Source organism: Canis lupus, chromosome 10 (genome assembly GCF_048164855.1).
Source record: "Canis lupus baileyi chromosome 10, mCanLup2.hap1, whole genome shotgun sequence".
Lineage (NCBI taxonomy): Eukaryota > Metazoa > Chordata > Mammalia > Carnivora > Canidae > Canis > Canis lupus.
The window spans coordinates 22,087,359-22,102,454 of NC_132847.1; the positions used below are offsets into that span (position 1 = coordinate 22,087,359).

The following is a 15,096-nucleotide window of genomic DNA, read 5'->3' on the forward strand; positions in this document are numbered from 1 at the left end:
TTTGCTAAGTGAAATAATCTAGTTACAAAAGGACAAATACTGCATGATTCCACTTATGTGAGATACCCAAAGAAGTCAAACTCTTGAAAACAGTAGAATGATGGTTGCTAAGAAGTAGGGAAAGGGGGAAAAGGGAATTGTTGTTCAATGGTTACAGAGTTTCAGTTTTTACAAGATGTAAAAGTTTCAGAGATGTATAGCACAACAATGTGATATAGTTAATGCTACTGCACTGTATACTTAAAAATGATCAAGATGGTAAAGTTTATATAATTTGGTTTTTACCACAATAAAGTGATCACTTTATTCTGTTGTCACTTTGCACTCAAAGTGTCAAGAGAGTCAAAAATTCAATACAGGTATTTGAGAAGATCACGAATTCACTTTTGGCCATGTTTGTGTTTCTTACGGAAATGTCTATTAGGGAATAGAATATTAGAGCTTGAAGTTCAGGAGATTGGAAGTTGTTGCTTTGTGAATGACTAATAATTGGAATCATTAGTATAGACTGTATCATCTTAAAGGGGTTATATGAAGAAAAGAGAAAAACATTTACTGTTGGTAAGCAAAGCAAGAGGAGAAAGTGAAGGAAACTAGAATTCAGGGAGCTGGAGGGAGCCAGACAGGAGTAGTTCTTGACATCTTGAGAAAATAGACCTTCAAGGAGGGGGTCAGGAGTGTTAGGTGCTAAGATAGTGATGTTGACAACCATTGCTCAGTGGCTGGGATGGCCAAAGCATCACCTTTATTTTTGCCATATTTTTACTGTGACTCATAATGGAAAGTATCAAGATGTAGCACACATGGACTTATACACATTAATCTGAAATAAGTTTCTCAAAATAGTTTGTGTCCTAACCATGGGTAGTCTGTTCCAATGTATTTTATTGTCTCATTTTTAAATATATGCTGAATATGATCCATTATATTGACTTCATAATGACTTGCCTAGTGCATCATAACCTGCAAACCCTCATCTATATTGGTATGGAGGTTGGCTAGGATAATTTTAGGAGTTGTAGTGGAGATGAATTATACTATTGAGCAAGGTCTTTGATGAATGAAAGGGAATGGATAATGTCATAAGTAGATGACAGCAACAAGGAAGGGATGAAGTGGGATCCCTGGGTGGCTCAGCAGTTTAGCGCCTGCCTTTGGCCCAGGGCATGATCCTGGAGTCCTGGGATCGAGTCCCACGTCAGGCTCCCGGCATGGAGCCTGCTTCTTCTTCCTCTGCTTGTGTCTCTGCTTGCCTCTCTCTCTCTCTCTCTATGTATGTCTATCATGAATAAATAAATAAAATCTTTTTTTTAAAAAAAAGGAAGGGGGATCCCTGGGTGGCGCAGCAGTTTGGCGCCTGCCTTTGGCCCAGGGCGCGATCCTGGAGACCCGGGATCGAATCTCACGTCGGGCCCCCGGTGCATGGAGCCTGCTTCTCCCTCTGCCTAGGTCTTTGCCTCTCTCTCTCTCTCTCTGTGACTATCATAAATAAATAAATATTAAAAAAAAAAAAAAAGGAAGGGATAAAGGTCTTACAGGAGTGAAGGGAAGTGTATTCTTTGTATCCTGTAAGTGTAAGGGAAGTGTATCCTATAGTTCTTTCAGGAGTGAAGGGAAGTGATAGTGAAAGGTTCAAAGGGAATTAAGAGAATGTTCTCCCTTTCTCTTCTCTCTCTCCAGTATGTCCAGCAAGCATATTCTTTTTTTTTTTTTTTTAAGATTTTATTTATTTATTTATTCATGAGACACAGAGAGAGAAAGGCAGAAACACAGGCATAGGGAGAAGCAGGCTTCATTCAGGGAGCCCAAAGCGGGACTCAATCCCAGGTCTCCAGGACCAGGCCCCGGGCTGAAGGCAGCACTAAACCGCTGAGCCATCAGGGCTGCCCAGCAGGCATATTCTTGCTGAGGTTCCTAACCTGAGATCTAAGACATGAACCCCCAGAAATCACACAGTTTTGCCTACACACATTTGTCTGGGAGTAGGTTAACGACCAGGTTTGGAAGGCGATCACTGTCTTTGGGGTAGAGTTCAGGCAGAAATGGACTGTTGCTTTGACTTCTCAAAAAAAATACTTAGTCACAGCAAACATTTGAAATACTTATTGGCAGATTTTGTTTTGTATCTACTTAGACTTTTCAAACTCATTTCTCATGTTGTAAAATTGTAATCCATATTCTTATTTTAGCAAAGAACTAGCTTCGGCTGAGCAAAATAAAAATCATATAAATAATGAACTAAAAAGGAAAGAAGAGCAGTTGTCCAGTTATGAAGACAAGCTGTTTGATGTTTGTGGTAGCCAGGACTTTGAAAGTGATTTAGATAGGCTTAAAGAAGAAATTGAAAAATCCTCAAAACAGCGAGGTAAGTTACCATCTTTATGTTATCAAGGCACTTTGACTCGTAAATTTTCACTCACAGGTTATTATGAAGGATGAGAGTTTTAAAAACTTGGTTCTAGAAACAAGGTCTTAAGTTTCAGTCCCGGTTCTACAACTTACTGACTTTGTGGCTTTGGGCAAATTACCAAATCATTCCTTTTCTTAGATTCAGATTCTTCAGATTCTTTTCTTCAGAAAATCATTCCTTTTCTTCAGAGGATATAATTACCTACTACTCAGGATGTTAAAGAAGAGAAAATGAGATTATAGTATAAAGCTCTTAGAACAGTTTCTGGCACACAATATGCTCCAAAATTTTGTGATGGTTTTTGTGTGTTATCAGAAAGTAATTTATACAAATCTGACTATATTGTCCCCTTTCAAAGAATATGTAAATAACAGAATTTTTATTTTTTTCATTGTATGTTTATAAATGATGAATAATCATATATCAAAGATAGAACCATAATGACAAAACTATATTGTGTATTCTTCTCACTGGTAATTTATGTATTTTCTTAAAATTAGCCATGCTAGCTGGAGCTACAGCAGTTTACTCTCAATTCATTACTCAGCTAACGGATGAAAACCAGTCATGTTGCCCTGTCTGTCAGAGGGTTTTTCAAACAGAAGCTGAATTACAGGAAGTCATCAGTGATTTGCAGTCTAAGCTGCGGCTTGCTCCAGATAAACTCAAGTCAACAGAATCAGAACTAAAGAAAAAAGAAAAGCGGCGTGATGAAATGCTGGGACTTGTCCCTATGAGGTAAGAATAGGGATTTACCATTACTGTACATGAACAGCAGCACTGTAAAAGGTACCCATCCAGTCCCTGGCATATGGTAGGTGTTCCACAGTGGGTTAGATGAATAAAAGTACAAGTCAAGATTCTGAACCAGTGTGTCCCATCTCATGTTATTTATCTTATAAGGAAAAGTGGGGCCCTTGGGTGGCTCAGTCAGTTGGGCATATGCCTTCGGCTTGGATCATGGTCCTGGAGTCCTGGGATCAAGCCCCAAGTGGGGCTCTCTACTCAGCAGGGAGCCTCCTGTTCCTTCTCCCTCTGTTTGCCATTCCTTCTGCTTGTGCTTTCTTTCTCTGTCAAATAAATAAATAAAATCCTTTAAAAAAAAAGAAGAAAAAAGGCAATTATTGGGGTGCCTGGGTGGCTCAGTAAGTTAGGCATCTGCCTTTGGCTCAGATCATAATCTCAGGGTCCTGGGATTGAGCCTCACATCCAGCTCTCTGCTCAGCGGGGAGTCTGCTTCTCCCTCTGCCCTTCTCCCCTGCTTGTGTTCTCTCTCTCTCTTTTTCTCTCTCTCTGTTTCAAATAAGTAAATAAAAATTTTTTAAAAAAGAAAAAAATTATGTAAAAGTAGACTTCTTAAACTAGTCATAGAGCAGTTATAATTTCTACTGTTTTTTGTTTGTGTGTATGTATGTGTTAATTTCTGAGACTTGGCTTGAGGGCATAAATTTTGACAGATACAGACCTGTTGGCTGATCTCTCACTTTCTCAATTCATCAAAAGAATTAAAATACTGAAAACCTCCCCCAACAGACAAACTTTAAACTATGTTTGTATGTCTTTTCCACTTTCAAGAAGAATGAGTCATCATGATTTTGTTTATTTTTCCCTCACTTATTCAAGAAATTCATATGATGGCCTATTTATAAATAAAATCAAGTCAGAAAAGTATGTGATGATGCCTTGGTGTCTTCCACAACATAGAGCAGAGATTGGTCACAGAGACCAAAATGACACAATCTTCAAGGGGCTGATGGTCTATGTAAGGAGACAAGCTCTCCGAATTGAATATTTAGAAAGCTGCACTTAAGTTCTTAATTGGTTCAGACAAATGCATTAGTTAAGAGGAGAGAAGCTAGAAGACTACAGAATGAGAATAAGATTTTGAGAACATATGGGAGGGGAATGTAAAGCATAAGGAAATTTGAGGGCACCTGGGTGACTCAGTTGGTTAAATGTCTGCCTTCAGCTCAGGTCATGATCCGTGGGGTCCTGGGATTAAGCCCCACATTGGGCTCCTTGCTCTGCAGGGATCCTGCTTCTCCCTCTCCCTCTGTTGCTCTCTCAGCTTGTGCTCTCACTTTCTCAAATAAATAAAATCTTTAAAAAGAAGCAGGGGGCACCTGAGTGGCTCAGTCAGTTAAGTGTCTGCCTTCAGCTCAGATCATGATCCCAGGACTCTGGGATCAAGCCCCACTTTGAGCTCCTTGCTCAGCAGGGTGTCTGCTTCTTCCTCTGCCCCTCCACCCCCACACGCATGCTGGCTCTCCCTCAAATAAACAAAATCTTCTAAAAATAAAAAATAAAATGTAGGGAAGTTGATTTGACTCAGTTAACAGAAGGCAAGTATAGAGAGAAATGAGAGCACTGTGTGTAAAGGGAAGGAGAGTGTGCTATAATAGAAAGGTGATCTCGAGTTAGAGGAATCATTTGGGGAGTTTGATTCCCATAAGTTGAGAAGATAGGGCTATGTTATATGTTCAGGCCTATTTACAACATTCACTGATAGATGATGGGGATTTAATGAAAAATGTGTTTTAAGAAATTAATCTTATGTTAATATATTGAATGGATAAGACTGAGAACAACTCTAGAAGCAGAAAAGCTAAGAGAGTATGTTGTCCGGAAAACTGAAGAGGAATTTCAGGAAAAGGCTACAAAGATAAGCTTTGTGATAGCCAGCCTCCAAGATGATTCCCAGTGATCGATCTCTCCCTCCCGGTATTCATGCTCCTGTATAGTCTTCTCCCATGTTCCCAGATGGGTCTATGAAACCAATAAATTATGACAGAAGTGATAGCATATCCCTTCCAAGATTAGGTTAGTTAGGTAAGGCAGTACAGCTGCCTGTTCTCCTTTTCTTTTGGATATGGGGGAAGCCACCTGCCATGAGAGTCTCCCTGTGAAAGGCCCCACTTGACAAGGACCTGAGGCCTTCCACCACAAGTACCATTTGGACACTGATTATCCAGGAGTCAGGCCTTGAGGTGACTGCACCGCTGGCGAACAGCTTGACTGGAATTTCAGTGAAACAGCCTGAGTCAGGAGGACCCATATGGTTGTTCCTGATCCTGAAATAAGTGCTGTTGTTTTAGGCTACTGAGTTTTGGGATATTTTGTTATGCAATAATAGATAAGTTCTATAATCTTGAAAGGGTGAAAATGAGATTATTGGGGTCTATAGAGAGAATGTGATAAGGAGACAAAAGGAAAAGAAAAGATAAAATTTGAAGTTGGTAGAAAGTGCACTTAGAGGAATTGAGAGCTTCATTCTGTGTCATACTAATATAAATAGCAGAAATCAGCTTTGTATTATACTTTATGACGCTTGCCATCAAAGCTCCCCATCTCAGAGTAAGGTACATTCCTTATTCATAGTTGTACTTCCTTAAGGATCTGTGTTGTAACATTGCTAAGTATTTGCTGAATAAATGAGAGCTACAAAAAAAAAAAAAAAAAAAAAAAGAGCTACAATATCTGTTCCAGTTATTTATTGCTTGTAACAAACCTCCTCAAAACTTAATGTCTCACAACAGTCATTGTTAGAATATTTCATGGGTCCGTGGGATAATTGGGTTTAGCTGGGTAGTTCCTCGTAGAGTCTTTCATGTGATTGTAGTCAGATGTTGGCTGCAGTCATCTCAAGACCCTCCTAAACCCATTGCTCAAGGTGGCTTACTCAAATGACTTGCAGTGACACTACAGGCTGGGAACGCAACTGGGGCTGTCAGACACAGTGCCTATGTGTCTTGGGATTTTGACAGCATAGTGGTTGGATTACCAAATGAAGGATCCTAAGAGCAAGTAGTCCAAGAGACAGGCAATCGAAGCTCCTAGTATCTGAAGGCATAGGCCCAGAAACTGGCACAGTGTTACTTCTGCTGTTATCCCTTGGTCTCTGTCAGAGTTACAGAGCCTGCCAAGATTCCATGAGAGGACACAGACTCCACCTCTCAGCGAGAAGACTGTCAAAGTATTTGTGGCTAACTTTAATCCATATAGTACCCCAGTATCTAGAGTGGCACCCATATGTCATTCTGATTGTCACATGCAAAGTAAGATAACCTGAACTGGAAAAATAAATAAGTAGTGGACAAGTAAATGAATGCCTTGGAAAAAAATACAGCAGGATAAGGAAGTAGAGAATTGATGAGAGGGGAATTGCTGTTGAAGGTGGCATTTGAGTGTGGACCTGAGAGAAGTAAGGGAGCTAGCCATGCATTTGTCCAGGAGAAGAACATTCCAGGCAGTACAAAATCCCTGAGGCCAAAGGGAAAAGTAATTGAAAGTGAGCTCAAAGAGCTAGTGAAGAGCCACATCTTACTCTCTCTGAGGAAAATATTTTCATTTAAAGGCCAAAGGTCACCAACACCAACCATTTAAAGGCCAAAGGTTTAAGAACACCTTCATGAATGAAATCTCAGATGAAAATATACCTGTTTCTCATTTTGCTTCATACTGAATCAGGTTTATTACAAATCTCAGTTAAATAAAAAGTATTTTTCCCCATTTCTTTGATTTTTCAACCAACCATATCTGTGTTGGTTTCTTTTACATAAAATTCCCTTGGAAAAGGAATGCTGTCACAAAAAGATGAACTGAGTTTGTGAAAATTTTACAAAACCAAAGCATCCTAATTTCAATAACCTATTCTTTTGGGAAACATCTTTTCTCTTTCTGATAATACTTATTTTAGCGTTTAGCATCATAGATAATTGCCAGAAATTGTCAAAAACCCCTGGACCACATCAATAAGAGGATTTTTTGTGTGTGTATGTGAAGATGTAAAGATAGGGCTAAAACTGAATGGATGCATGTAGTTCTTCACAAAGATGTCCCCATTCAAGTGAATGATTTCATTAGGCTATCATAGCTATGTAACTTTTTAGGTACTGGGAACATTTTTTAAGATCAACTTCTGGGCTATGATCACAAGATTCAGGGAGTAACATGGGTATGGAACTACTCATAATCTACATACCTTCATATTTACTCAGGACATTTTTTCATCTCAGTGGCATAACAAACTAGGTCTTCTGTTGCCAAAGACCACTTTAGGTTGGCATTTCTTGGTCATGGTGTGGATTTTTTAAAAATCATTAAGTAGTAGTAGTATGTAAGAGCAAACCCTTGAGTTTCTGGTTTTTCCTTTAGTTTATTATAAGACTCCATTAGAAATTAATTCATCATACTAATTTATAATTAAGAATTCTGGAATTTTTCAGAAGTACAGTTGATAGCTTTTTTTTAAGATTAAACATCAGTTTTATTGTTTCAGAGGTGTCAACAATAATAGATAAGAAGCCAGTACCTGCCACAGGAGTTGTAATCCATTTGCAACAGTAGCAGCAGTAAAGTGGTTAACAGCTTCTGTACTGTAAACACGTGTAACAGTTGGCTGAGTGGTCTCCTTTCTATCATTTTTTTTAACTTTTTGTTTTGAAATCATTTTAGATGTACGGAAAAATTTCAAAAATATACAGAGAATTCACATCTACCCTTCACCTTGCTTTTCCTGATATTCACAATTTATGGAACCATAAGTTAATTGTCAAAACAAAGAAATTAACATTTGTGTGGCACTGTTAACTAAACTACAAAGCATATTAGAATTTCAGCAGTCTTTCCATTAATGTTGTTTTTCTATTTCAGGACCCAGCCCAGGATCCCACCTGGCACCTAGTTGTTATTTCTCCCTAGGCTCCTGCAGTCTTCAGTAGTGCTTCAGTCTGTCTTTCATGATCTTGACACTTTTGATCAGTATAGTCAGTTAATTTATTGAAAATCTCTCAGTTTGGCAAATATCACAGTAATACAGTAGTCCTTCTTACCTGCAGTTTTCTTCTCTGTTCTTTACATTAACCTGAGATCAACTGTGGTCCAGAAGCAGATGGTCCTCCTGACATATCATCATGTTAACAGTAGCCCAATTTGAAGTCACAAGGCCTACATCATTTTCCTTGCTTCATATCATCATATAAGCAACTTACCATATAACATCACAAGAGGGAGGGAGGGTACAGTACAATAAGATATTTTTAATATTTATTTATTTGAGAGCATTCATACTTGGGTGGGGGTAGGCATAGAAGGGGAGAATCTCAAGTAGACTCTTCACTTGGAGTACAGACTCTCCAATTCAGGGCTTGATCCCACAATCTGTGAGATCATGACCTGAGCCGAAATCACCAGACACTTAAACAACTGAGCTACTCAGGTGCCCCAGTACAAGATATTTCAAGAGAGACCATATTCACATAACTTTTATTACAGTATATTGTTATAATTGTTTAATTATTAGTGTTGTTAATCTCTGTGCCTAGTTTATAAATTCTATTGCAGAAAAAATAATATAATGTTTGGTGCTATCCATGATTTCCGGCATCCACCAGGGGTCTTGAAATATATCCCCCGTGGATCAGCATGGGGGTAGGGGGAGACTATTTAATTGTTTTGAGAAAAATCTATTATTGGATACTAAAATCAGTGGGCAAAAATTTGAAGAGAAACAAGATACTGACACAGTCCCCATGTATTCCTAGGATTGTTATTAATAACAAAGACAAAAATAGTAACTTTATAGTGGGTAAAACCTGGCTTAACACCATGTTAACCAAGTGAATAAGATTAACATCTCCGTTAATAAGATATTATGACATCATGTACCGCTGATCTGATGCCCTGAGGAGGATACAGTCACTTAATGATACTCTTGCCAAAAATACATAACCTTCATTTCATGATAAGAAAGCATTCGAGAGCTTTTTAGAGAGCTTTTTTAAAATTATTATTATTTGTTAGCTTATTTTTAATTGTGTTCTCTGTTAAGGCAAAGCATAATTGATTTGAAGGAAAAGGAAATACCAGAATTAAGAAACAAACTGCAGAATGTCAATAGAGACATACAGCGCTTAAAGAATGACATAGAGGAACAGGAAACGCTCTTAGGCACAATAATGCCTGAAGAAGAAAGTGCTAAAGTTTGTCTGACAGATATTACAATTATGGAGAGGTTCCAGGTAAGTTTATTGTAGTTGAAGGTCAAATAAAACCTGTTTCATGGTGATTCATTTTCATTTTTAGTTTCCTATTATTTATATCATTTAAATTATTAAAATTCATTTTATCCTATTAAACTTTGTTAAAATTATATCTGAAATTGGTGCCAAATTGAGATTTTAAAATAATAGCAACTTTTAAAGATACCAAATAATGATAATGTAAGTTTGTTAAAGGAAATAACTGTTTTGTTCTTAAGATGGAACTTAAAGATGTTGAAAGAAAAATTGCACAACAAGCAGCTAAGCTGCAAGGACTAGACTTGGATAGAACTGTTCAACAAGTAAACCAGGAAAAACAAGAAAAACAACACAAATTAGATACAGGTAATATAGTTAGTTTTTTCTTTCTCTTTTTTTTTATATATAGTTAGTTTTTTCATGTACCCATAAAGACTTCAACATCCTAGCATATGCTTTTTATCATACATTTTATATCTATCATGTGGACAGGGAACTGTCTTTCTTCCAGTTCGCAATATTCATCCTCTTTCTAAAAGCCTTACTTGTTTCCTTGCTTTGCATAACAGATTTTGAATGATGGATATCAGATGAGCTCTACTCTTTCTTAGTCCTGCCTGCCCTGTGATTTTAACCCATGGGTGACCAGGAGGGATTCTGTATCACTTTTCTTGCAGTGGGTGGGATCCACAGAAGCTGAGCCTTTGTGAATTCCATAGAGCTATAAAAATGGAAGCTTGCTGATCATAGTATTTTTCTGTATCCTTAAACTAATCGCTGTGTGACTATGTTTTCATGTAGTTTCCAGTAAGATGGAATTGAATCGTAAGCTTATACAGGACCAGCAGGAACAGATTCAATACCTAAAAAGTACAACAAATGAACTTAAATCAGAGAAACTTCAGATATCCACTAATTTACAACGTCGACAGCAAATGGAGGAACAGACTGTGGAATTATCCACTGAAGTTCAGTCCTTATCCAGAGAGATAAAGGTAAGTTTCATACAAAACTGTTTTTTATCTTTCTTTTTTTTTAATTTCATACAAAACTGTTTTTTATCTTTTTTTTTTAATTAGGCTCTATGCCCAACATAGGGCTTTAATTCACCACCCTGAAATAAAGTGTCTCATACTCTACTGATTTAGCCAACCAGATGTCCCACATACCTGTTTTTTAAATAAGTTCACATATGTGAAATGCTTCTTATTGGCATAGTGACTAGAACTCTGGTTATTGTGAGAATTAAATAGAAAATAGTATAATTCTTTTGTGGCTCCTGTGTTGACAAACCTTGTATTAATAGGTAAAGGTTTTGGCCATAATATGGAGGAATTGGCTGCCTGGTTAATTAGTGAACTTCCTGTTACTGGAAGTGGTTAGGTGGCTGGCTAACTACACAGAAGGATTCCTGCCTGTCTGGGATATTTGTCTTACCTGCCGATCCTGTATCCATGGCAGACCCTATCTCTTAGTCGTAATGCTTTTTCTGTTTGATTCTAGATGTAGTTTCAGAATCCTTCCCACTGTAGTAAGCAGGCATTGAGTTACTACGTGGAATGGAAACCATTTGGCATCTCATCTAGATTAATCACATCTAAGGCCCACTCAAATTTTTGAACGGTTTTAGAAATAATAATCTTGGGTGCCTGGGTAGCTTAGTCAGTTAAGCATCTGCCTTCAGCTCAGGTCATGATCCCAGAGTTCCAGGATCAAGCTCTGCGTTGGGCTCCTGTTCAGTGGGGAGTCTGATTCTCCCTTTGCCCCTCTCGTGCGCGCGTGCGTGCGCGCTCTCTCTCTCTCTCTCAAATAAATAAAATTAAAAAAAAAATAACAATTTCGTTTTTTTGTTTGTTTAAAGATTTTATTTTTTTATTTGAGAGAGAGCACACAAGCAGGGGGAATGGCAGAAGGCAAAGGAGAAAGAAGTAGGCTTCCTGCTGAGCAGGGAGTCCAGCAAGGCTCAGTCCCACAACCCTGGTATCATGACCTGAGTTGAAGGCACATGTTTAACTAACTAAGCTACCCAGGTGCCCCTTAGACATAACAATTTTACCTAGTTTTTCATAATTATAAACATTCAGTGAGCACTAAATATATTACTGACTCTGTCACTAATTACCATAAATGCTTCATAAGTATTTTTGGATTGCATATGATAAGAGGCTTAGAGTATGATATAAAATAGTAATAGCTTTTTTTTTTTTTACTCTTGGGACACCCGGGTGGCTCAGTGGTTGAGCATCCGCCTTCAGCTCAGGGCACGATCCTGGAGTCCTGGGATTGAGTCCTACATCAGGTTCCCTACAGGGAGCCTGCTTCTCCCCCTGCCTGAATCTCTGCCTCTCTCTGTGTCACTCATGAATAAATAAATTAAATATTTTTTAAAAATTTTGTTTTTTACTCTTTATAAAGCCCTTTAACATTAAACAGTTCAGTGTCTTACTAGCCTGGTTGAGAATTGTGACTAGATCCCCCTTTTATAAAAAAAGTTTGAGACTTAGGGACACCCCAGGTCTTAGCCAAGTTCATGCAGCTAGTAAGAGGCACAGTTTATTTTCAGATAGGTCTTCAATGTCTATTACATTTGACTTCCCAGCATACCATACCTCTTCTCAATATGATAAAATGCAAAAATTTACCTATACTGAAGTCTGATACTAAGGAGTTATTTCTACTTTTATGGTTTGTTCAATATTCATTATTTTAGAGTGCTTGAGGATCATTGTTTTCAACAGTGGTAGTCATGTAATTCTGCTCTAGAAATGTTGTAAGGCTGAACAACGTAGACTCCTGATTAGTAAAATAGTTTGTTATTTCAAAGCCCCCTTTCTTCCAATATAGGTGTGGATACACCAACATCAATGTACTTATATTTTTTTTATTACTGTAAAATACCTACTTAGCCTTAGCAAACTAACCTTAAGGACAAAAGTGTCCTCTGTAGTCATATTCCCATCTGTAAAAGAGAGGCCTGAACTGAACCGCTTCTTTGGTCACACAGAGCCCCTACAAACTCATAAAAACTACACCTGAAGCCACATGCTCATATAATTGGGGCACATGGCCTGGATTAGGAATCAAGTCAGTGGTGAAGCAATGTAGCATAGTGGCTAAGAGAAAGACTCAGGTGCTAGGCAGGATTTGAATACTGAATCCTTCATTTATTGGCTCTTATGACCCCAGACAAATCATTAGTATGCCTGTTTACTGATCTGACATATGGGATGAAAATAATGGTAGGGCTCCTCATTGGGTTATTGGAAAAAGCAAATGAGTTAATTTTTAAAGCCTGACACATAGAAGGTGCTTTTATGAGGACTATAAAGTCTGACACCTGAAATAAAATGATAGAGTATAAGTCTGTATTTTTTATTTTTAGGATGCTAAAGAGCAGTTAAGCCCTTTGGAAACAATATTGGAGAAGTTCCAACAGGAAAAAGAAGAATTAATCAACAAAAAAAATAAAAGCAACAAAATAGCACAGGATAAAGTAAGATATTATTTTTATTATCAAATACATTATATTAAACTTAATGTTCAGAGCACCATGTTGGACATTAGTGTTTCACATGAAATTAAAAACATAAGGTAAATAGTATTTTCAGATCTGTGACATAATTGACATTAAAAATTCTTGTTAAAGATTAAAATTAAATTATTTTGCTTTTTAATCTAAAATAGAAGTTGAGAATAGAGACTATTTAATCCAATCCCATAGATGATAAAGGGAATTGTCTCATTATAAAACTTGGTGGTGATGGGAAGTGGAACCCAAGTCTCCCAACTTCCAAGCCACTGCTCCACTGGGCTTGCCTATTAAGTTTTTGTTACCTTAATATATATTTCTTTGGAAATAAATCTTTCTAAATGCCGTGTCCCAACCAGTATATAAACATTAGTATTAAATAAATACTAAAATAAATATTTTTCCACAGATGAATGATATCAAAGAAAAGGTTAAAAATATTCATGGTTATATGAAAGACATTGAGAATTATATTCAAGATGGGAAAGATGACTATAAGAAGGTAATTTAAAACTTAAAATTATTTATTTGTTTATACTTTTATTTTCCATGCTCAAAGAATTTTCTTTCGTACAGCAAAAAGAAAATGAACTTAATCAAGTAATAGCTCAACTAAGTGAATGTGAGAAACACAAAGAAAATATAAATAAAGAAATGGGAATCATGAGACAAGATATTGATACACAGAAGGTAGGTCTTTTTTGCTACTGGCTTTTGATATTACTTATACCAGTAACATTCTTCTCTTTATGTTTTTACTTAATTTATTTTACTTTATTTTTACTTTTGTTTTCAATAGATCCATCGAGTAGAAATGCATACAGTAGAGAAAAGCAATTCTAATAACATAGTCTTTTCCTTTTTTCCAATTTTATTAAAAAAAAAAAAAGACTCATTTGGTAAAAGTATAAACACAAAAGCTTTTATTTATTGACTGATTTTAGAGCATGAGCAGGGTGGAAGAGAGAGAGGGAGAGAGAGAATCTTAAGCAGGTTCCATGTCCAGCGCAGAGCCCAGTGTAGGGCTCGAACTCATGGGCCTGAGATCATGACCTGAGCCAAAAGCAAGAGTCCAGACACTTAATTCACTATGTCACCCAGGCACCGCAAAGCTAATTTTAAATATAAACATTTAAACATAAAAAGTTTAACTTAAAATTCTCCCTCCCCGGGATGCGTGGATGGCTCAGCAGTTGAGCATCTGCCATTGACTCAGGGCGTAATCCCAGGGTCCTGGGATCGAGTTCTGTATCGGGCTGCCTGTGAGAAGCCTGCTTCTCCTTCTGCCTGTCTCTGCTTCTCTCTGTGTGTCACCCGTGAATAAATAAATAAAATCTTTAAAAAAAATATTCTCCTTCCCCTTCTGCCAATTCTCAGTCTCATTTCTAGATGTCATAACTATTAACAGTTTTTTGTTTGTTCTTAAAGAAGTTTCTTATTCATATCAGCAGGTAGATAAATCAATAATATATCTGTGTGTATGTATGTGAGCATATTTACTTTTATGTATAAGATCATACCATTCATATTCTCCACCTTTGTCCACTTAATGCAATTTGATCTTTATATCAAGTTAGCTCACAGATCCACCATGTACTTTTTAATGATTATGAAATACTCGATTTTGTGTGTGGGCCATAAATTGATCACTTTTTTTTTATACTGCAAATGGTAACAATGAATATCCTGCATATATCTTTTTTTCTTCTGTCTTTTCTTAATGAAACGTAAATTCACACAAAACGAGAATAGAGGCATAATAATCTTAAAAGTTGTAAGTATAATATCTGTATATTTTGTCATTTTTTTCAGTTAATTCCTGTCTCATTTTCTCCATTAAGGACATTAATTTCTACAGTATAATTAAAATCACATTGAGAAATTATCTTCAGCATTCCTTATGTAAGCATGATAGTTAATGTCTACCATTTCTCTATTCCTGCTCTTATAAACAAAATTTGCTATATGAATGCTTTAATCATTTAGTTATAGTGTTTTATTTTATTTTTTTTTTAATTTTTTTATTATTTATTTATGATAGTCATACAGAGAGAGAGAGAGAGAGGCAGAGACACAGGCAGAGGGAGAAGCAGGCTCCATGCACCGGGAGCCTGATGTGGGATTCGATCCCGGGTCTC

At 37.0% G+C, this 15,096-nt stretch overlaps 1 protein-coding gene across 5 annotated transcripts in view; it reads left to right on the plus strand.

Annotated features, from left to right (window-relative positions):
* The window catches only part of RAD50 (RAD50 double strand break repair protein), a 92,006-nt gene that overhangs the window by 44,863 nt on the left and 32,047 nt on the right, over positions 1-15,096 (plus strand). For all 5 annotated transcript variants that reach the window (XM_072840952.1, XM_072840954.1, XM_072840956.1 and 2 more), the window contains 8 exons: positions 2,190-2,365; positions 2,911-3,148; positions 9,240-9,429; positions 9,669-9,795; positions 10,231-10,424; positions 12,812-12,922; positions 13,368-13,460; positions 13,535-13,648. In XM_072840952.1, coding sequence (XP_072697053.1) covers positions 2,190-2,365; positions 2,911-3,148; positions 9,240-9,429; positions 9,669-9,795; positions 10,231-10,424; positions 12,812-12,922; positions 13,368-13,460; positions 13,535-13,648 — 1,243 coding nt within the window. The remainder of the gene's footprint in view (positions 1-2,189; positions 2,366-2,910; positions 3,149-9,239; positions 9,430-9,668; positions 9,796-10,230; positions 10,425-12,811; positions 12,923-13,367; positions 13,461-13,534; positions 13,649-15,096) is intronic.